Source organism: Cherax quadricarinatus, chromosome 61 (genome assembly GCF_038502225.1).
Source record: "Cherax quadricarinatus isolate ZL_2023a chromosome 61, ASM3850222v1, whole genome shotgun sequence".
Lineage (NCBI taxonomy): Eukaryota > Metazoa > Arthropoda > Malacostraca > Decapoda > Parastacidae > Cherax > Cherax quadricarinatus.
The window spans coordinates 8411636-8435325 of NC_091352.1; the positions used below are offsets into that span (position 1 = coordinate 8411636).

Consider the following 23690-nt stretch of genomic DNA (forward strand, 5'->3'; position numbering starts at 1 on the left):
CTTCCAAACTACGAATTCTCTGCATTATATTCACACCACACATTGCCCTCAGACATAACATCTGCACTGCCTCCAGCCTTCTCCTCGCTGCAACATTCATCACCCATGCTTCACACCCATATAAGAGCGTTGGTAAAACTATACTCTCATACATTCCCCTCTTTGCCTCCAAGGACAAAGTTCTTTGTTCCACAGACTCCTAAGTGCACCACTCACTCTTTTCCCCTCATCAATTCTATGATTCACCTCATCTTTCATAGACCCATCCGCTGACACGTCCACTCCCAAATATCTGAATACATTCACCTCCTCCATACTCTCTCCCTCCAATCTGATATTCAATCTTTCATCACCTAATCTTTTTATCCTCATAACCTTACTCTTTCCTGTATTCACCTTTAATTTTCTTCTTTTGCACACCCTACCAAATCCATCCACCAATCTCTGCAACTTCTCTTCAGAATCTCCCAAGAGCACAGTGTCATCAGCAAAGAGCAGCTGTGACAACTCCCACTTTGTGTGTGATTCTTTATCTTTTAACTCCACGCCTCTTGCCAAGACCCTCGCATTTACTTCTCTTACAACCCCATCTATAAATATATTATACAACCACGGTGACATCACACATCCTTGTCTAAGGCCTACTTTTACTGGGAAATAATTTCCCTCTTTCCTACATACTCTAACTTGAGCCTCACTATCCTCGTACAAACTGTATATATATATATATATATATATATATATATATATATATATATATATATATATATATATATATATATATACACGCACACAACCATCTGTGTTTACTTCTATTTTTTTTATAGTTCTTGTTCTTTATATCCTGTTATCACCATGGGAAAGTGGGGTAGAATCCATGCGTGTCGTAAAAGGGGATTAAAGTGCCGGGAGCCAGGGGTTAATAACCCCTTCCCTTGTATAAATTGCTAAATGTAAAAATAAAAACTTTTGTTTTTATTTTTAGATCACCCTGCCTTGGTGGGAGACTGCCAGTGTGTTGAATAATATATAAATTAATTTATCACTGTAGCACATTTGACGAAGGAATAACTACGAACCACTGTGGCTCACGTGAGGGAAAACATAGCAAATCTTTGTACGATGATGATAATTATTAAGGCCTTTTCGAAAATATACTGAATAATACCGACATAAAAAAAATTCTAGGGAACACGCTAATCTCACAATAATACGAAAAAATACAGTGTTAATAAATAAATAAATGTTCTTAAGAAATGTTCTGAGAGTAACGCACACAAACTCCTATAAACAATATTGTCTATGACATTTAACCGCAACACTGAAGATAAATGAAAGAAATCTGAGGAAGACTTGCAAGTTTGTTTTTGGGTCATACAGTAAGTGGTATGGAGTGGATAATTTGTCTCAACGTGATGGTTCTCTCCCAGAGGGTGCAAGAGTGCTGACCATCCCAACACACCCGTCAAGGTTAACCTTCACCATCACTATTTAAACCTCTTCCAACGTTACCTCAACATCATTCACTAAGCCTCCACAATAACGTCAACTAGTCAACATGATCACGAAGGTACTTCAACAACAAGTTTGTATTTCTTGCCATAATTATTATTAACAATTTAAAAGGATTCCAGAAACTTTAGATTTTTACCCTGTTAATACGGAAAAATGACCGTTTTTATTTTTAAACCTAAATCAACTAAATCGCCAATTTGTCTTCCATACACATACACATACACACAGACACACACACATACACAAATATATAATATATATCATACATAGTTTATATATATGCAAATATATTAAAACAGTCTAATCACACGTTTGATCACCCACAGGCTGCTATAACACTGGTGGTGTTAGGTGTAGCTAACACCTTCCCTATTGACCCCTATGGCGCCCCATCACAGCAGTCTGCCTATCAGCAGGTCAGTTAAGTTATATATCACAATAAAAACTAAGCTATAACACAAAACATATTCAAAAAGGACTATTTATAGAACCTGGATTTACTTACATAATTTTTCATTACTTTATACCTCAGGATGGCATGCCATACAACTTCCAGTACAACATCAAGGACGACTACTCTGGCAATGACTTTGGCCAAACTGAACAGTCTGATGGGAACACTGTCACAGGATCCTATACCATCCAACTCCCTGACGGCCGCAAACAGACGGTAAGATGACAAATGAATATTTAAATTACAAAATACAAGAGAAGTGCATGAAACTATTCCAAAAATATGTATCACCTTTAATCTACATCGTGTTAGTTTTTACTAGTAATGCCAATTAAATATAACAGGTGAATTACGTTGCCGACGACAACGGCGGGTATCAGGCTCAAGTCAGTTACACCGGCGAGGCCCAGTACGCCCAGGTGACCGGTCCACCAGTCACCTTCAAGCCACAGCCCTCATACCAACCCCAGCCATCATACCAACCCCAGCCATCATACCAACCCCAGCCATCATACCAGCCATCGTACTGAGTGAACAGCAGAAGAAATTAAAACTTTTATAATAATGAAGTAACATATTCCAATTCTCATTGTATGTTTTATAAATAAAGACCTATAGCAAATTGAAGTTTTGTAATACACCCAATACACACAAATAATTAATTATATATTGGATAAAATTTTACTTCATTTATTTTAAGGCAAATAAGTGAAGATTTATCATCGATGTTAACTAATATCTAGATTAACAATAGACAGAATAAACAATTTGGACCCCGACACTCATTATTGTTAATGACAATTTTTTAAGGGATACTTTTTAAACTGAACATTACATGAAAAATATTGTTTTATCAGGATTCCATGAAATAACTTTCAAAACGCGCTTGGTGCCCAGGGGTATGGGGTAACATAGCTTAGCTTCGGCTAAGCGCCCATACTTATCGCAGGTCTAGTCTCGTGGTAAAGTACTGTGAACTCTTGATACAGAGTTAGCAGGTTCGAGTCCTGCTGTGGATGTAGAGACAATGTTTATAAATAATTTCGCCTGTTTGCGAATTGTTAAGCATGTATATATATATATATATATATATATATATATATATATATATATATATATATATATATATATATATATATATATATATATATATATATATAAGTATTATCCAGAGGGCTGAGGAGGGGTTATTGAGGTGGCTTGGACATGCAGAGGATGGAACAAAATATGACTTCGAGAGTGCATAAATCTGTCGTGAAGGGAAGGTGAGGTATGGCTCGGTCAAGGAGGTGTTGGAGGAGGTAAATGAGATTTTGTGTGCGAGGGGTTTGGACTTCCAGCAAGCGTGCGTGAGCGTGTTAGGAGCGAATGGAGACAAATGGTTTTTAAGACTTGACGTACTACTGTAGTGTAAGCAAGGTAACATTTATTAAGGGATTCAAGAAAACCGGCAGGCCAGACTTGATTCAGGCAGATGGGAAGTACAGTGCTGGTACTCTGAAGGAGGGGTGTTAATGTTGCAGTTTTATAACTGTAGTGTAAGCATGCCTCTAGCAAGACAGTGATGGAGTGAATGATGAATGTTTTTCTTTTTCAGTACACCCTGCCTTGGTGGGAAACAGCCGATGTGTTAATAAAAAAAAAGACAATGGACTCTCGGTTACCGGCCGTAATCCGTTCCAGAAGGTTGGCCTAAACCCGAAATGGCCGAAAATCGAAATAAGAATTCCCATAAGAATAATTGTAAATACAATTAATCCGTTCCAGACACCCAAAAATATTCACAAAAAAAAAAAACATTTTTTTTTAAAGATTAATTATAGTTTTACATACACAAAACAATGAGAACTAAATAAAATAAATACATGAACAATTAAATCAGTATTACATATCTTTATTGAAGACTCTTCTTGGTTTATGGAAGATAGGGAGGAGTAGAGAGGGAGTTGGGGTTATTGTTCGGAAGGGTTATCCCCCTCCATAATGACTTCAGGTAACAAGTCCCTCTCTGGAGTAACTTCTCTTCTTTGTCTTTTAATGCCACTAGGACCAGCTTGAGAGTCGCTGGACCCCTATCGCACAAAAAATTTGTCCAGAGAGGTCTGTTTCTGGCGTCTCTAAGATTTCCCTAGTGGGACAAGGCTTTGTCACTGAACATGTTGCAGATATGGCTTGTTTCAGCTTGGTCAGGGTGATACTTTTCAACAAAACTTTGCAACTCATTCCACTTTGCACACATGTCCTTAATCACTGAAGAAGGCACCTTCTCCCCTCTCTCTTCCTCCTCCTCTGAAGCAATTTCCTCAGCTGCAGTCTGTTGGTGTTCCAGTTCAAGGTCTTGCAGCTCTTCCCTGTGGTCCTCCACGAACTGTTCCACATCCTCGTCCCTCACATCCAACCCCATGAACTTCCCCAGCGCCACAATAGATTGCACAACAGGCGTAGGGTCCTCAGGGTCAGCCCCAAACCCTTCAAAATCCCTCTCTTGGACGTGACTGACCTGACTAGGTCAAGGCGTTGGCTTAAACTGGTGGGAAAATTGGACCTGCCTCGCATAGGCCAGTAGGCCTGTTGCAGTGTTCTTTATGTTCTTATAATCTGGCCACAATTTTCTCCACGCAGAGTTCCAAGTCCTGGAAGTTACTCCCTGCCAAGCTTTACCTATAAGGCTTATAAAATGGAAGGTATAAAAGTGATTCCTCCAGAACTCTCTTAGGGTCAAGTCAGTGTCCGAGGTCACTTCAAAGCACCTTCGAAACGCTGCTTTTGTGTAGAGATTTTTGAAGTTATGACCTGCTGGTCCATGGGCTGGATGAGAGGAGTGGTGTTAGGAGGAAAGAAGTTCACTGTTATAAAACAGGAGTCCCTAAACAATTGGTCTTCCAAGTCTGGAGGATGAGCAGGAGCATTGTCCAGTACCAGGAGGCACTTGAGTGGCAATTTCTTTTCCAGGAGGTATTTTTTTCACACTGGGGCCAAACACATCATTGACCCAGTTTACCTTCAGTTTATCTAACACGGTTTTTACCTAACACGGCGTTTTCAGGAATATAACTACCATGTAATATAACTGTCTACTGTACACACATGTGTAAAGCGCAATGGGCTCATAGGCAAAACATAACTGCTTATAGTAATGGTGCCCAACGGCATTTATCTAAGACTAGTAACAGCATGACTGTAATTTCTGAGTAACCTTTAAACAAATAATGTTCATCACTCGTGCAAAATATTAACTTAGTTAATTTTAACAATGAGAAAGAAAAAGTCCAACTGTTGAACCTTTCTCAGCACATCACTGATATTTCTAAATTGGTGAAAATTTACATCCGTCTTGTGGCAATTATATTTTATGAACAAAAACTTAAATATTATTTTCAATGACCGTCTGAATGTCATTTTATGTCTGTCATGATTTGTAAAATAATGAAAATTTTAAAATTGTAAAATAATGAAAATGAATTAATGAAATGAAAAAAAAATGAAATAATGAAATGAAAATAATGAAAATGAAATGAAAACTGTAAAATTTGTAAAATAATGAAAATTGTAAGATTAACTTGGTACCCTGCTTTGAAATTGATAATTTTGTTTGTTGACAATGAAAGAATAACGTCAAGTTTATACTAGGGTTCGATTTTGAAAAGGTCAACTCCGATAGACAAATCTCAAAAAAAATGCATAACCTATACCCCAACGGAGTTTTGGTTAAAAAAAAAAAAAGACACTGTATATACTTTAGAAAAACTTAAGTTATTGATATCTGATATTAATTATTGGAAAGGACGCCTCAATGTGTTTCTTTCCATTATGATCATCTCAGACAAATGCAGACTTGGCATTAGAAAAATTCAGTATATATTATTAAAAAAAATATCAATATTCACAAGATTCACTCAATATTTTTTGTAATTTGGGTAATGTAAAGATGTTACAGTGCATTATCATGGGGAGCGCTAAACCCCAAGGGATTATACAGCACCTGTGGGGGGGGCATTCAGGCTTAAATCAAGGAATTGGAGCACAGATCCAATTCCCTAGATCAAGAGCTCCTCACCAGCATCAAAGAACTTTCTTTGAGGGGTATAGTACATAAAGTTCTACAAGGATCACTATGATTACAGTACACCTATTAACAACCATTGAAGAAAAATCTAATTAAATCTGGGATATATGTACACTTTCCACACAAACCTCGGTGTATACACTCAGTGTATAGACTCAGAAGTGTCCCTGTTAGAGATGATGTGAAGTTAATGAGGAGAATTAAATCAGATGAGGATCAGGCAAGACTTGAGAGAGACCTGGACAGGCTGGACACCTGGTCCAGCAACTGGCTTCTCGAATTTAACCCCGCCAAATGCAAAGTCATGAAGATCAAGGAAGGGCTAAGAAGACCGCCGACAGAGTATAGGCTAGGTAGCCAAAGACTGCAAACCTCGCTCAAGGAGAAAGGTCTTGAGGTGTGTATAACATCAAGCACGTCTCCGGAAACACACATCAACCAGATAACTGCTGCAGCATATGGGTACATGGCAAACCTGAGAATAGCGTTCCGATACCTTTGTAAGGAATCGTTCAAGACACTGTACACCATGTACGTCAGACCCATACTGGAGTACGCAGCACCAGTTTGGAACTCACACTTGATCAAACACGTCAAGAAATTAGAGAAAGTGCAAAGGTTTGCGACAAGGTTAGTTCCAGTGGTAAGGGGAATGTCCAACAATGAAAGGTTAAGGGAAATCGGCCTGACGACACTGAAGGACAGGAGGGTTAGGGGAGACATTATAACGACATACAAAACACTGCGTGGAATAGACAAGGTGGACAGAGACAGGATGTTCCAGAGAGAGGACACAGAAACAAGGGGTCACAATTGGAAGTTGAAGACTCAGATGAGTCAAAGGGATGTTAGGGAGTATTTCTTCAGTAACAGAGTTGTCAGGAAGTGGAATAGTCTGGCAAGTGAGGTAGTGGAGGTAGGAACTATACATAGCTTTAAGACGAGGTATGATAAAGCTCATGGAGCAGTGAGAGAGGACCTAGTAGCGTTCAATGAAGAGGCGGGCCAAGAACCGAGTCTCGACCACTGCAACCACAATTAGGTGAGTACAACATAAGCCATCTGACAAAAGAGAGGCAATGGCTCACTGTGGCATAAACTAAACATCTCAACGATTCTGAGACTGATGGCGACAGCATAAAATATCATGGATATATGAACAGTTCGCTTGCAATACCTCGCTATTTTTCCTGGCATGACTCATGCCGTTTCAACTGCATATCTTCGAAAATCGAAATCTTCATTCCTTGGTACTCTCCAAATGAAAGACCCAAAATTTTGTGCAATAAATAATTAATTAGGCTTGTTATGAACTCGGGGGAGAATATCGTACATATGCTTCATAATATTTATAAAATAATGTTTATGGACAAAAGAATTAAAAAAAAAAAAGTTATCAGATGCTTCAATATTTTATAAACGATTTACTACATTTTTGTCCTTTGGTCTTCTGCGTTTCTGCATCTTCATTTATTAAAATATGCACAGGATGACAAACGTTATTATTTTCTGAGGTTAAACAGTCTATTCTCTATGTTGGGTGAAAAGTGGCATTTGAATGCTCCATCTAACTATTTAATATTGAAAATGACAAATTCATGGGGCTCATATATAGCGACGGTAAACGTACTCGTTTACCGATGCCTCCGACTTACAATGGGCTCTCTGACCAGTATTTATACCTAAAAAATGTATATTAGAGCTGATTTCCTCTATTCTGGTTATTTCAATATACAGTACATTACTGAATAAACATTTAAAAATATACCAAAAATGTTATAAATGGTGCAAAGGTGACATTAAAACAACATCAAAGATGGATGACACAAACCCACTACAATTATAGCATGCTCCTCACTTAGCGATGAATTCGTTTAACGATGTGGTCTAAGGAACAAAACTCTGTCGTTAAGTGAGGAGATGCTGTACTGAGTGAATCTGTTGATTAATTAAAGATTATATACAGTGAAGTAACTATAATACTGAGTATAGCTATATTAATACATTTTGTATAATTACAGTGTGTTTTCAGTGCGATGAACATTTGATGTACATCACTAATGATGTGAAGTTACTCCTAGAATACTTACATATTAATGTGTGGATGGATGGCAGACTTGCCTGTGAGTTGCATTCCTACATATCATTCAGGCATAAGTTTTGTGTGGGTCATTTACTTTTTTCGTTGGCTTATTTTATTGGTAACTCATAAAAAATAGGGTCAATTTGTACCTACACAGCCTAAAGCTTAATCTTCCTTTCGGTTAGATGCACCAAGCCTCAAAATTTAAAGCCATTCAATACAGACATTCTCAAGTTATTGCATAAAAAATACCACAAATGGTTAAATTGGAATGGCGTACAATGTGGCATAAGTTGATAATGCAGTTAAATATTACCTCTGATAATTTAAGTTAAATAAAATTAACTGGTTCCAACCCACTTGAACAGCAATGCAAACCATCTTCTAAGTACAATACACCTTTGTTAAAAGTTTGAAATCAGAGAGGCGTTCTCCAGCTATTGTACAGAAACCTTTGCTCTGTTTACATATATCAACTTGATAAATAACACCTACACAGCCTAATAAGAATCCGAACCTTTCCCTAACAAAAATTACGCACCAACTCTGAAAGTATGAAGCCTATCAGAAGTAGCGATCTCACTTTATGGAACGGAATTCTTGAAGAAAAAGTAATTCTATGAAGCACTATAGATAACACCTATCAGGGAGTATCTGACGGTTACTTTAGGCCGATTCCAGGGTTACCGCCCCCGTGGCCCACTTCCAGACCAGACCTGGTTGATTTCCTAATCACCCAGGCTGTTGGTTTCATTCATTCATGTTGATTCGCCGGTACTTCCAGCCCGGGTCTTCTCCAGATGGTGATCCGGCGGTGGCCCCCCGGGTGGGGGTTGGGGTTCATCTTCTTCTTTCTTGGGCCCTCCGGTTGGAGGATGTCTTCTTCTATCTTGCACTGACTTCCCAGGAGGGAAGTGTCTTCTTGCTTCAGAAGCGCAGGCGGGCAGAGGCAGCAATTACAGGGTCCATTGGAGCCACACCCCAGCTTTAGCGGACCGCAAAGTGCTGGGGAAACTTATCTTCATGGTGAGTGTTCGTAGGTTGTCGTGCTAGAGTCGTGCTAGGGTACCGTCTTCAAGGGACCCATTCTGGAGCGTCCTGAATTTCTTCCTTGAAGTGTAGTCGATTGCCACAAGGCGGGGTGGAGTGAGTATTCTGTCCAGGGCTTCAGTGGTGTATGAAGTATTTGGGTCGAAGGTGTACTTGGGCTGTTGGTGTTTGACACACACAGACCACCATAAGCATCACAGCCTAATTAAAAATTAAAAATAATATATGCATAGACACGGATGACGTTCTTACGTAGGTAACAGACACAAAATTTCTGGAACCAACATTATCCACGTCAGTCAATTGCACAACTGAAGATATAATAAATCTGATAAACATGTGTAATTTCCTTTTTTGGGTCAGGCCAGCAAGTGCTCTAATGTGGACAATTTTGCTTGTCATGGTAGTCCTTTCCCAGAGGCTGGAATGTTGACCATCCATATATTTCCGTCATGGTCACCTTCACCATCTCTCTATAAACCTATATCAACCAGCCTCCACAATTTTATTTCGTCAAACATGATCGCTAAAGTGCCTCAAATACTTGAAGTGTCTTTATAACTATTATAATTAACAATAGCAACTACTGCTTTAAATTATAAAAATTTTTTGCAAAGAATTATGATTAAATACATTTATCGCTAACTTTGGAGTTAAAACATTAATCTGGTAATCGAACAATGATGTACCGTACATGTGTATATCCAAATTCTGAAATAAATTTATTAACAATCCAGTCAAAATTATATTCAAGGCAATCAGTTTCAAAAGTGTATTAAAATTTTATTCATCACGTCTTCCACAGTCTGTCAGCACTCGCATCACAAGTAAAGAAAATACAAATTCTAAAATAATCGGTTTTCAATATATTTTATTTTAGTCTAACAATATTTTTGATCATCTACAGGCTGGTATAACACTGGTGGTGTTGGGTGTAGTTAACACACACCCTACTGACCACTACGGTGCTCGATCACAACAGTCTGCTTACAAGCAGGTCAGTCAAGATTCACAGTATTACACTAACATTCACAACAACACATTTACAATTTACAGAACATGGATACGCTTATTTAGATTTCTCATTACAATACACTACAGGATGGTATACCATACAACTTCCAGTACCGCGTCAAAGACGACAACTCTGGCAATGACTTGGGCCACACAGAACAGTCTGACGGAAACACTGTCAATCTTCAACTTGTCGGTTTTAAACCCTTTATCACAACTGTCAAGGGAACCTACATTGTCCAGCTTCCTGACGGCCGCAAACAGACAGTAAGATGAAAGCTGAATATTTATTAGTTATTAGCATATGAAGCACAAGTTAACTGCATTGTAGAATTTGCTCTTATTTTCGGTAATATCTCCCTACTACTATTTTATGAAATATTATTATTAAAAGTAACACTCTTCTATCATTACAGGTGCATTATGTCATTATTATATATAGAAGAGAGCGAGAGAGAGAAAGAGCGAGAAAGAGAGAGAGAGAGAGAGAGAGAGAGAGAGAGAGAGAGAGAGAGAGAGAGAGAGGGGGGGGGGTGAAGGTGCCACCTCCGGAACTGGACTAGGGACCCTCATCCTCAAAGAAAAGAATAAACTTATTTCAGGGAAAACTCGAGATTCTCCCTGGAGCGTTTGAATATTTTCTTCTACCACCCTCTATGTTCTATATTCTGTGTGGACTTTATTTAACAACCAAGTACATCAACAAAAATATAAGAGGAAGTTGAACAACATAAATAACATCTCAGAGCCTACATCTCAAATACTTTATCCAGCTCCCCGGAGGCGGGCCGCGTGCCCAGAAGGCTGCAGGCATTTTCTCTCTGGATCGCAACACTGAGTCTCTGAAAGAGGAAGCTGGCCGCTCTGTGATCCTTGGTTTCTGTGATGAGTTTTTCACCCAACTCTCTGAGGAACTTTAGAGCACACTTGCCCCATGCTCCAAAGGGTCTCCGACCCTACTGGGATGAAGTTATAGCAAAGGGGCAGGTCTTCATATTTATGGGTCTTCTGGGTCTCCCTGTAGGTGGCGGCTTCACCCCCCCCCTAACAAGGAACATTAAAGGTTGGATAACAAGAATCTTGAACTCAAGGCATGCCATGCCTATCATGATACTCTAAGTCACCTGTACTATCTAGACTGGAATATGGCTTTTCACTAAAAACTCAATTTATAGGCAAAATACAGATTAGAAGAATGCACAGAGAACTTTCACTGCCCATACAAATTCAATTACACACCTAAATTATTGGGAATGCCAAAGTTCCTTGAACTGTACTCTCCGGAAAACGGGAGCTAAATATATATTACAATGTACACAAAAAATCTGGACGGACTGGTTCCAAATTTGCACACATAAAATATTCCTAATAATATTAAGATGGTGAGATGATGCACATTACCCATAACGAAAAGCCGAGCTGCAACGCGTACACTATTTGACAATTCAAGAACGCAAAGGGACCAAGATTTTTTTTCACTCTTATTTTATTACGAATTACGAACAAAACATTCAAAGATTCCTCAAGTCAGTCCCTGATCCAGGCTGTGGTGCCTACGTTGGACAGTGTGGTGCTAACACCAACTTTACTGATCCGGCCATCAAAGGAAGGCGTGGTCTAGGATCAAGGTGTAGGGGTGATAACCCCCCACAAATCGGCTGCATGTAGTGTAACGATCCAATTTAACAGAGATTATATCAGCCCTTAGACATTACCTTCTACATTCAAGATGAACAATGAAGATTGCTGCATTATATCAGTTAGTGGTTTGGTGTGGACATTTTGGCTTGCTGTGGTGGTGGTCTTCTCCCAGAAGCTGCAGGTGTGCTGACCATCCAGATATTGCCGTCAAGGTCGACCTTCACCATCACTATATAAGCCTCTACACACTCCACCTCCACACCACTCGCTCATCCTCCACAACCAGAACTAGTCAAACATGATCACTAAGGTTTGTCATTACTGTTATCACAATTTAACATAAAATATTACTGTAACAGTTTTCTGACACAAATCATGCTTAACTGCATTTAACAGTGATTAGGAATTTAACATTTACCTGGCAGTAAATACTTAATATATATATATATATATATATATATATATATATATATATATATATATATATATATATATATATATATATATATATATATATTATATATATATATATATAATATATATATTATATATATATATATATATATATATATATATATATATATATATATATATATATATATATATATATATATGCAAATTCTTCAAGAAATTTCATCTATTCACTTAAAATTGTAATGAGTCAAATTATTTTTATAGCAATAAAATAAAACAAATGAAATATATTTATCATAATCTATTCACCCTAAAGCCAGGTATCTCGCTGCTTAAAAATTCCTAAACAATAAGTAACAAGTACAGTAAACACAAATTACAAACAAATCACATACCAGGTGGGGCAAAGAAATATTAATCTCAATACATTTTTATTTTTAATTAAAATTTTGGTCGCCCACAGGTTGCTATAACACTGGTGATGATAGGGGTAGCTAACACTTACCCTATTGACCCCTATGGTCCCCCATCACAACAACCAGCCTACCAGCAGGTCAGTCATTATGTTTTAATATACATATATTTTTAAGATCGATAGTCTCCCATCAAGGAAGGGTGACCCAAAAAAAAAGAAACACCTTCACCATCCTTCACTCAATCACCATCTTGTCAGAAGCATGTCGACAACACAGGTTACACAACTCTCCGAGCTGCAACATCCCCACCCCTCTCTCAGAGTGCAGGAACTGTACTTTCCCCTCCTTCGGTTCCCCTGAATCTCTTCATAAATGTTACCTTGCTCACACTAACAGCACATCAAATTCACAATAACCACTTGCCTCCACCCATTCCTATACAACACGCTAATACAAGCCTGCCGGATGTCTAAGCCCCTACCATTCAAAACCTCCCTTACCCCTACCTCCTCCTCCTCACATCCACCACAGATTTATATACCCTCCTAGTCACCCTATTTTCCTCCATCCTCTCTATATATCCAAACAATCTCGCCAACCCTTCATCAACCCTTTGAATAATACTTTCATACTTTTAGCAATCCACACCTCCTAATCTCCACTCTGCGAATTCTTTGCATTATATATATATATATATATATATATATATATATATATATATATATATATATATATATATATAATATATATATAACGTTAAACAATTTGCAAACGGGCGAAATTATTTGCAAACATTATCTCTCAGTCCATATCAGCATTCGAACCTGAATCTGATCGGATGACGTAAGTTCTACGTACTTTGATGCAGTGTGTAAGTTCGAACCCTGCTGCGGACTCAGAGATAACGTTTGCACACGCACACACACACAATATATATATATATATATATATATATATATATATATATATATATATATATATATAGATAGATAGATAGATAGGTCACACTACACATACATGTACACATTTATTTATACACACTCATCTGAGTTTTCTTTGATTTTATCTTAATAGTTCTTGGTATTATTACTTTTCCTTTTATATCCATAGGGAAGTGGAATAAGAATCTTTCCTCCGTAAGCCATGCGTGTTGTAGAAGTCAACTAAAATGCCGGGAACAATGGGCTAGTAACCCCTTTTACTGTAAAGATTACTAAAAAGAATAAGAAGAAGAAAATTGTCAAAGTGGGAAGTCTGAATGTGCGTGGATGTTGTGCAAATGATAAGAAAGAGATAATTGTGGATGTTATGAATGAGAAGAAGCTGGATGTCCTGGCTTTAAGTGAAACAAAGCTGAAGGGGGTGGGAGAGTTTCAATGGAGAGGAATAAATGGGATTAGGTCAGAGGTTTCAAATAGAGTTAGAGCTAAAGAAGGAGTAGCAATAATGTTGAAGGATAAGCTATGGCAGGAAAATAGGGACTATAAATGTATTAATTCAAGGATTATGTGGAGTAAAATAAAGATTGGATGTGAAAAGTGGGTTATAATAAGCATGTATGCACCTGGAGAAGAGAGAAGTGTAGAGGAGAGAGAGAGATTTTGGGAAATGTTGAGTGAATGCGTGGGGAGTTTTGAATCAAGTGTGAGAGTAATGGTGGTTGGGGATTTCAATGCTAAAGTGGGTAAAAATGTTATGGAGGGAGTAGTAGGTAAATTTGGGGTGCCAGGGGTAAATGTAAATGGGGAGCCTTTAATTGAGCTATGTGTAGAAAGAGATTTGGTAATAAGTAATACATATTTTATGAAAAAGAGGATAAATAAATATACAAGGTATGATGTAGCACGTAATGAAAGTAGTTTATTAGATTATGTATTGGTGGATAAAAGGTTGATGGGTAGGCTCCAGGATGTACATGTTTATAGAGGGGCAACTGATATATCGGATCATTATTTAGTTGTAGCTACAGTTAGAGTAAGAGGTAGATGGGAAAAGAAGAAGGTGGCAACAACAAGTAAGAGGGAGGTGAAAGTGTATAAACTAAGGGAGGAGGAAGTTCGGGTGAGATATAAGCGACTATTGGCAGAAAGGTGGGCTAGTGCAAAGATGAGTAGTGGGGGGGGTTGAAGAGGGTTGGAATAGTTTTAAAAATGCAGTATTAGAAGTGGGGGGGTTGAAGAGGGTTGGAATAGTTTTAAAAATGCAGTATTAGAAGTGGGGGGGTTGAAGAGGGTTGGAATAGTTTTAAAAATGCAGTATTAGAATGTGGGCCAGAAGTTTGTGGTTATAGGAGGGTGGGGGCAGGAGGAAAGAGGAGTGATTGGTGGAATGATGAAGTAAAGGGTGTGATAAAAGAGAAAAAGGTAGCTTACGAGAGGTTTTTACAAAGCAGAAGTGTTATAAGAAGAGCAGAGTATATGGAGAGTAAAAGAACGGTAAAGAGAGTGGTGAGAGAGTGCAAAAGGAGAGCAGATGATAGAGTGGGAGAGGCACTGTCAAGAAACTTTAATGAAAATAAGAAAAAAATTTGGAGTGAGTTAAACAAGTTAAGAAAGCCTAGGGAAAGTATGGATTTGTCAGTTAAAAACAGAGTAGGGGAGTTAGTAGATGGGGAGATGGAGGTATTAGGTAGATGGCGAGAATATTTTGAGGAACTTTTAAATGTTAAGGAAGAGAGGCAGTAATTTCATGCACTGGTCAGGGAGGTATACCATCTTTTAGGAGTGAAGAAGAGCAGAATGTAAGTGTGGGGGAGGTACGTGAGGCATTACGTAGAATGAAAGGGGGTAAAGCAGCTGGAACTGATGGGATCATGACAGAAATGTTAAAAGCAGGGGGGGATATAGTGTTGGAGTGGTTGGTACTTTTGTTTAATAAATGTATGAAAGAGGGGAAGGTACCTAGGGATTGGCGGAGAGCATGTATAGTCCCTTTATATAAAGGGAAAGGGGACAAAAGAGACTGTAAAAATTATAGAGGAATAAGTTTACTGAGTATACCAGGAAAAGTGTACGGTAGGGTTATAATTGAAAGAATTAGAGGCAAGACAGAATGTAGGATTGCGGATGAGCAAGGAGGTTTCAGAGTGGGTAGGGGATGTGTAGATCAAGTGTTTACATTGAAGCATATATGTGAACAGTATTTAGATAAAGGTAGGGAAGTTTTTATTGCATTTATGGATTTAGAAAAGGCATATGATGGAGTGGATAGAGGAGCAATGTGGCAGATGTTGCAAGTATATGGAATAGGTGGTAAGTTATTAAATGCTGTAAAGAGTTTCTATGAGGATAGTGAGGCTCAGGTTAGGGTGTGTAGAAGAGAGGTAGACTACTTCCCGGTAAAAGTAGGTCTTAGACAGGGATGTGTAATGTCACCATTTTTTTTTTTTTTTTTATTCGCCGGTATTCTCCCGGCCCGGGTCTTTTCCAAGTAGTGGTGACCCGGCCTTGGCTCCCTATCTGGGGAGTGTCTCGAGACTTAAGTCTCCCATGGGAGGAGGGACAAGTACCTCCTCATCTTTGGGACCAAGTGTCCCCAGGCCTAGCCACATTCCCCGCCCTCACGGGGCTCGTAGGGAGAAGCTAGGCCTCTGGTCTGCCATCTACCCCGCCTCAAAGGGGCTCGTGGGGATGGCAGTCTTATGAGCTGCAGATGGTAGCAAGCTCAGGCATTTTTTTTTCACCATGGTTGTTTAATATATTTATAGATGGGGTTGTAAAGGAAGTAAATGCTAGGGTGTTCGGGAGAGGGGTGGGATTAAATTTTGGGGAATCAAATTCAAAATGGGAATTGACACAGTTACTCTTTGCTGATGATACTGTGCTTATGGGAGATTCTAAAGAAAAATTGCAAAGGTTAGTGGATGAGTTTGGGAATGTGTGTAAAGGTAGAAAGTTGAAAGTGAACATAGAAAAGAGTAAGGTGATGAGGGTATCAAATGATTTAGATAAAGAAAAATTGGATATCAAATTGGGGAGGAGTAGTATGGAAGAAGTGAATGTTTTCAGATACTTGGGAGTTGACGTGTCGGCGGATGGATTTATGAAGGATGAGGTTAATCATAGAATTGATGAGGGAAAAAAGGTGAGTGGTGCGTTGAGGTATATGTGGAGTCAAAAAACGTTATCTATGGAGGCAAAGAAGGGAATGTATGAAAGTATAGTAGTACCAACACTCTTATATGGGTGTGAAGCTTGGGTGGTAAATGCAGCAGCGAGGAGACGGTTGGAGGCAGTGGAGAAGTCCTGTTTAAGAGCAATGTGTGGTGTAAATATTATGGAGAAAATTCGGAGTGTGGAAATTAGGAAAAGGTGTGGAGTTAATAAAAGTATTAGTCAGAGGGCAGAAGAGGGGTTGTTGAGGTGGTTTGGTCATTTAGAGAGAATGGATCAAAGTAGAATGACATGGAAAGCATATAAATCTACAGGGGAAGGAAGGCGGGGTAGGGGTCGTCCTCGAAAGGGTTGGAGAGAGGGGGTAAAGGAGGTTTTGTGGGCAAGGGGCTTGGACTTCCAGCAAGCGTGCATGAGCGTGTTAGATAGGAGTGAATGGAGACGAATGGTATTTGGGACCTGACGATCTGTTGGAATGTGAGCAGGGTAATATTTAGTGAAGGGATTCAGGGAAACCGGTTATTTTCATATAGTCGGACTTGAGTCCTGGAAATGGGAAGTACAATGCCTGCACTTTAAAGGAGGGGTTTGGGATATTGGCAGTTTGGAGCGATATGTTGTGTATCTTTATATGTGTATGATTCTAAACTGTTGTATTCTGAGCACCTCTGCAAAAACAGTGATAATGTGTGAGTGTGGTGAAAGTGTTGAATGATGAAAGTATTTTCATTTTGGGGATTTTCTTTCTTTTTTGGGTCACCCTGCCTCGGTGGGAGGCGGCCGACTTGTTTATATATATATATATATATATATATATATATATATATATATATATATATTATTGTGCCCACGAACGAGTGGTACTGATCAATAACAACACTGCGACTAGCCAAGGACTCGAACCCATGCTGCTTTGGACTGCCTCATGGTGGGCGAAAACTCATCACGCCTTAATCCACTGGACCAAACAATCCTTAAGAGTAGTGGAACCGGATGTTGTACTCGCTACCCAAGGACATACGATGGTTTCGCCCACCATGAGGCAGGCCAAAGCAGCATGGGTTCGAGACCTCTGCTAGTCGCAGTGTTGTTATTGATCAATACCACTCGTTCGTGGGCACAATATAAAATTCTGTTCGTTGTACTAGTATACCAAACAGGGACTAGAATGAAGTTAGCCTAGAGTCATCCACACCATCGTATGTCCTTGGGTAGCGAGTACAACATCCAGTTCCGCTGGATGCGCTACTCTTAAGGAGTGTATGGTCCAGTGGATTAAGGCGTCATGAGTTTTCGCCCACCATGAGGCAGGCCAAGCGCTAGCATGGGCTAGTCGCAGTGTTGTTATATATATATATATATATATTACTTATAGCTTAAAAACATTCTTAACACATTTATGGAACGTGGATCTACTTATTGTAATTTATACGTCAGGATGGCATGCCATACAACTTCCAGTACAGCGTCAAGGACAATTCCGGCAACGACTTTGACCAAGCAGAACAGTCTGATGGAAACACTGTCAAGGGGTCTTACACTGTGCAGCTTCCCGACGGCCGCAAACAGACGGTAAAATAAATATTTGGTTATCATCATGAGAAGTTAATGTGAACTGTGTTATCAAATGTAATCTGAAAATATACATAATAAATTCCAGAATATGTCCCTAATCCTGTTTTACATAACGTTAGTTCTTAGCATTATCACTTTTCTAACGTAACAGGTGAATTACGTTGCCGACGACAACAGCGGGTATCAGGCTCAAGTGAGTTACCAAGGTGAGGCCCAGTACGCCCAGGTGACCGGTCCACCAGTCACCTTCAAGCCACAGCCCTCGTACCAGTCCCAGCCATCGTACCAACCCCAGCCATCGTACCAACCCCAGCCATCGTACCAACCCCAGCCATCGTACCAACCCCAGCCATCGTACCAACCCCAGCCATCGTACCAACCCCAGCCATCGTACCAACCCCAGCCATCGTACCAACCCCAGCCATCGTACCAACCCCAGCCATCGTACCAACCCCAGCCATCGTACCAGTCCCAGCCATCATACTAGTCCCAGCCCTCATACCAGTCTCAACTCTCATATATACCTGGACTCTCTTACTAGCCACAGCCCTCACACCAGCTGTGGCCATCACACTAGCCCCATCCCTTATACCTGCTCCAGTTCTCATATCTGTCTCAGCCCTCATGTCAACCCTATTATTAACCTTGTCCTTCATACCAGCCGAAGACTTCTTAGCAAAGACAAAGAGCAAGTAGTGTAAACTGAGACCAACTTTCAATAACATTATGGCCTTGTAACCTCATTATCCGAGTAAGTTTTCCACATAAAGCCAAATTATAATGAAGGCTAGTTAAAATCCCTCCATTAATGAAGGAGTTATTTTTCTGGGAGAGAAGACTGTCTCGCACTAACTCAGCAGGGTTAAAAGTAATAATAACTAGTCAACAGAGAATGTCTTCCACCTAACAATGTAAAATCACCGTTCATCGTAAAACTTCCTTAAGTAATCTGTAAAAGAACCAAAATGTATAAAATAAATACGGTATAGAAATGAATAAAGAAAGCACTGCATATTATTACGTATAAGAGATCCTGTGGTGACCGAGATAAGAAGGCTCCTAAACACTGAACTTTAATGTAAAAAAACATGTAAAATATGTAAATACGGCACATTGGCAAGACCATCTGATATATTTCTGCCGTATAAACATGAGGCTGTCTGCAGCAGGGAAGACTTGCGCGTCTGGACCTGCGCTACAAACCTCCTTAGAAAAATGGTAAATTAGTATTTTTTTTAAATAACACCTAATGCGTTTTTGTTACCAAAGTTGCAGTACAGAGGTCACCTTTATAACTGGTATAGTCTAACATGTGCTTCTGTGTGTATTTCTGAAAACTATAATTAAATAATAGCAATGCCTGTAAATTTTTGTGTGTGTGTGTGTGTGTGTGTGTGTGTGTGTGTGTGTGTGTGTGTGTGTGTGTGAGAGAGAGAGAGAGAGAGAGAGAGAGAGAGAGAGAGAGAGAGAGAGAGAGAGAGAGAGAGAGAGAGAGAGAGAGAGAGCCTGTCCCCCCTCTCATCTGCGACTGCTTGACAGAGTAGAGAACAGAGCAAGACGTCTCATCTCTCGCCTGGACCCATCCTGGATGGATCTGTCATTTCAGCAGAGCCTTCAACATAGGAGGGATGTGGGTATCCTTACTGTTATGTACAAGGCCAATATTGTCAAAATACCACACTTGGATCCACTTCGAGGACAGCGCGAAACAAGCTTTTATGCCACAAGACGGGCAGAAAGCAGCAACTTCACTCTGGCTGTACCCTTCTCCAGAACATCACTCCATCTGAGATCATACATACCCAGGATGACTCGAGTATGGAACACATTCGTTCAGCATAATGATGTCAACGAGATAACGTCAGTTGATCAAATGAAAATGCTGGCCCACAGATGGCTCCAACTTCATCCTGTTCCCTACTTGTATGTCTCATAACAATAAAAATGCTTTCAAATGAGCTGATGTAGGTAACAGCTCTTAGCTTGTCAATAAAGTTAGGAATCCTTAACCTGTAAATAGCTTGTCAATAAAGCTAGGGATCCTTAACCTTGTCAAACCATGTGTAAAAAAAAAAAAAAAATAAAAAAAAATAAAAAAAAAAAAAACAAAAAAAAAAAAAAAGAGAGAGAGAAAGAGAGAGAAAGAGAGAGAAAGAGAGAGAGAGAGAGAGAGAGAGAGAGAGAGAGAGAGAATTAGATCTACGTACACGCAGGCGTTCTATGCAACTAGAAAATTCATCTCAAAACTACTGCCAACTCCTAAATTCACTTTTATACCAAAAATTAGTATTATTACACAAGATCAAGAATTGCGCCACTCCCTTTACTGCTAATACAATTCAACAGATTCCCATATTTTTCTTTGAATTTCCGAAGGACACCCAAGGCACGCTGGACTCCTAGGTACACACACTGTACCACCAACGTAATTCTTATTACGTAGCGGCTGTCCGTCATTAACTGTCATTACGTGTACAAAGTGTCAGCTGTACAAAAATATAACTGTTATTAGAGTGCATAACCGTCTAAACTGCGAAAAAATATATAACCAAGCTCTCCTAGACGCAAAAACATCGTTTTCAAATTGTAAATCATGAAAAGTGTAAAGTATAAACGCGTAACAGTATAACCCAAGAGAAAGTATGAAGAAAATGTCTCAATTTCAATAATAGCCATTATACAAAAAAAAAAAAAACTTAACAAAGTGACCTCTAAAAAAAAAAAAAGCACAACTGAAAATTCCATTATGACAACCTTAACTCAAATGTACTGCACAATGCTTCGTATTATTAACACTGAATCCATGAGAGTCCGCCAAGAATGAGTTCCATCATCAGGACTGTTTACCAATTGTCCACACCCATAAATTTGTTAAGAGTAATGTTTTTTTGGTTCAGTTTGCCCCAGGCGATAATGGGGGTCGCGTCGCTGCTGGCCTTGCTGATTGTATATATGCCAATACGATTCTGTTCCACTACGACGTTCTTTCAGAACGAGTTCCATTACGATATTTCAAGACTGTTCCAGAAGGATTTTGATCCACTGGTATTTTATTCCTCAAATGTTTGTTTCTTGCCATTTTTTCCTGCAATTTAGTGAGTTTTAGTTCCGGCACGATTTAGTTCCACTACCACATTATTCCAGTAATATGGTCACAGTACCATTTTATTATATTATACACATAATCATCATGGGGAGCGCTAAACCAGCAGGGATTATACAGCGCTTGAGGTGGGGATGGAAAGCAATCAGGATTTATATAACGTGCATTTATTCTCATCGAAATCCCAAAATCACTATTAAATCTCAATCTTTTAGCATTAAAGTTGCAGTGGATAAAATATATATTAAAAAAAAACTACCAAAGAAAATGTTACATAAAAATAAGGAAAGGCAGGAAAAGTGAAACGCAAAGTGTTTATTTATAGTGCAAGTGTTGCCTCAGTCTCACCATGGGTTGCCTCCCACGACCCCAGAGTAAGCCACGGGGGAGATTCTAGTATCGCCTGAGGCCATGCTTATGTCCGCAGCTGATGTGAGGGAGTGGATGTGTGAGGGTGTGGGGATGAATGTGTGAGGGGGGGTAGGAAAAGAGTGGTGTGTGTAGGGGGGAAAGGAGTGGTTGTGTTTTTGTGGGGGGGGGTGAAGGCGGGTGTATCTGTGTGTGAAGGGATGACAGGTATATGTGTGTGTGTGTGTGTGTGAGGGGATGGCAGGTGCATGTGAGGGGAAGGCAGGTGTGTGTGTGAGAGGGGATGGCAGGTGTATGTGTGTGTGAGAGGATGGCAGGTGTATATGAGGGGAAGGCATGTGTATGTGTGGAAGGCAGGTGTATGTGTGTGTGTGAGGGGAAGGCAAGTATATGTGTGTGTAAGGGGAAGGCAGGTATGTGTGTGAGGGGAAGGCAGGTGTGTGTGTGTGTGTGTGTGTGTGTGTGTGTGTGTGTGTGTGTGAGGGAATGGCAGGTGCATGTGAGGGGAAGGCAGGTGTGTGTGTGAGAGGGGATGGCAGGTGTATGTGTGTGTGAGGGGATGGCAGGTGTATATGAGGGGAAGGCATGTGTATGTGTGGAAGGCAGGTGTATGTGTGTGTGAGGGGAAGGCAAGTATATGTGTGTGTGAGGGGAAGGCAGGTGGGCACTGTGTGAGGGGAAGGCAGGTGGGCACTGTGTGAGGGGAAGGCAGGTGGGCACTGTGTGAGGGGAAGGCAGGTGGGCACTGTGTGAGGGGAAGGCAGGTGTATGTGTGTGTGTGAGGGGAAGGCAGGTGTATGTGTGTGTGTGAGGGGAAGGCAGGTGTATGTGTGTGTGTGAGGGGAAGGCAGGTGTATGTGTGTAAGGGGAGGGCAAGTGTGTGTGAGGGGAAGGCAGGTGTGTTACCACTTTGTCAAAGGCATTTGTCGGTAAGACACTTGGCCTATTTGGTTTGTATGTGTGTGTGTGTGTGTGTGTGTGTGTGTGTGAGGGGAAGACAGGTGTATGTGTCATAGGGGGGGGGTGTTCGTGTGTGGGGGTGAAATGTGTATTAGTTACCGGTTGACAAAGACTACCGACGATACACACTTCACCTTCACGCAAGCACAAGTGTTATCGATGACTGTTACTGGTACCCACAGATGCAGTGCTATGTTCCCTGCTTGTAATTATTTCTATTATTAAATCTCAGGGAGAAAGTTACGATAGTGACGTCCAATCTTCATTAACTAGTCTACAATTTCTTGTAAACATCCAGTAGCTGTAGCAGTTTACTAATGCATGCATTTGTGAGAAAAAAAATACTCACTTTCTAAAGTACTTATCGCATATTTTTTCTGGGGTATACAACTGTAGACTCCTGCTGTTGATTGTGGTAAACCATCATAAAATTTTCTCGATCTCTCTATGACTATGTATATGAATATCATGTTCAAGCTTTTCTCCTATCAGCCAATATGAACATTTTAATGTCTTTTATCTTCTTTAACTGATATTTGTTGCTCTGGGACTACTTACAGTTTATCTACTTTTTTTTTGTAGATGAACACCAATCTACTGCTTATCTTAATTCTGGCATAAACTGTGTTATGAAATGTTAATTGTGGCATCTGAAAGCGTGACAGAATGAGTTTCTTCCAATTATTAATTTTATCGAGAGAATCTCCCTGGTCCCTCTGTTCAGTCGATATTTTCAACTTTTTAACACAGCCTATATTCCTTAAGTGACCTGTATTCATTTCATCCCTTTTCCATTTTCTGGTACTTATCCCCCATTAAATTCCGCCATCCGTCACTCAATTACGCAATATTATTTCTGTACGTGTGCATGTGCGTGTGGAAAGGTAACCACCAGCGAGCTATATAAGGCACCAACCA

General features: G+C 39.7%; 2 protein-coding genes across 2 annotated transcripts; both read left to right on the forward strand.

Moving 5' to 3' along the window:
• The first annotated feature begins 1503 nt into the window (after positions 1-1503).
• On the forward strand, positions 1504-2591 carry LOC128699276 (cuticle protein 7-like). The gene is made up of 4 exons (XM_053791880.2): positions 1504-1570; positions 1842-1931; positions 2048-2185; positions 2314-2591. Exons 1-4 carry the CDS (start codon positions 1559-1561, stop codon positions 2497-2499), a joined length of 426 nt encoding a protein of 141 aa, XP_053647855.1. The 5' UTR covers positions 1504-1558; the 3' UTR covers positions 2500-2591.
• A 9496-nt stretch (positions 2592-12087) lies between these two features.
• LOC128699275 (cuticle protein 7-like) lies at positions 12088-19694 on the forward strand. The gene is made up of 4 exons (XM_053791878.2): positions 12088-12133; positions 12701-12790; positions 18203-18337; positions 18492-19694. The coding sequence occupies exons 1-4, from the start codon at positions 12122-12124 to the stop codon at positions 18825-18827; spliced, it is 573 nt and encodes a 190-aa protein (XP_053647853.2). The 5' UTR covers positions 12088-12121; the 3' UTR covers positions 18828-19694.
• Positions 19695-23690: the final 3996 nt, after the last annotated feature.

Coding starts and splice junctions, on each gene's coding strand:
- LOC128699276 (XM_053791880.2), top strand. Junction 1,932..2,047: donor AGCAGTCTGCCTATCAGCAG/GTCAGTTAAGTT, acceptor TTTATACCTCAG/GATGGCATGCCATACAACTT. Junction 2,186..2,313: donor CTGACGGCCGCAAACAGACG/GTAAGATGACAA, acceptor TAAATATAACAG/GTGAATTACGTTGCCGACGA.
- LOC128699275 (XM_053791878.2), top strand. Junction 12,791..18,202: donor AACAACCAGCCTACCAGCAG/GTCAGTCATTAT, acceptor TTTATACGTCAG/GATGGCATGCCATACAACTT. Junction 18,338..18,491: donor CCGACGGCCGCAAACAGACG/GTAAAATAAATA, acceptor CTAACGTAACAG/GTGAATTACGTTGCCGACGA.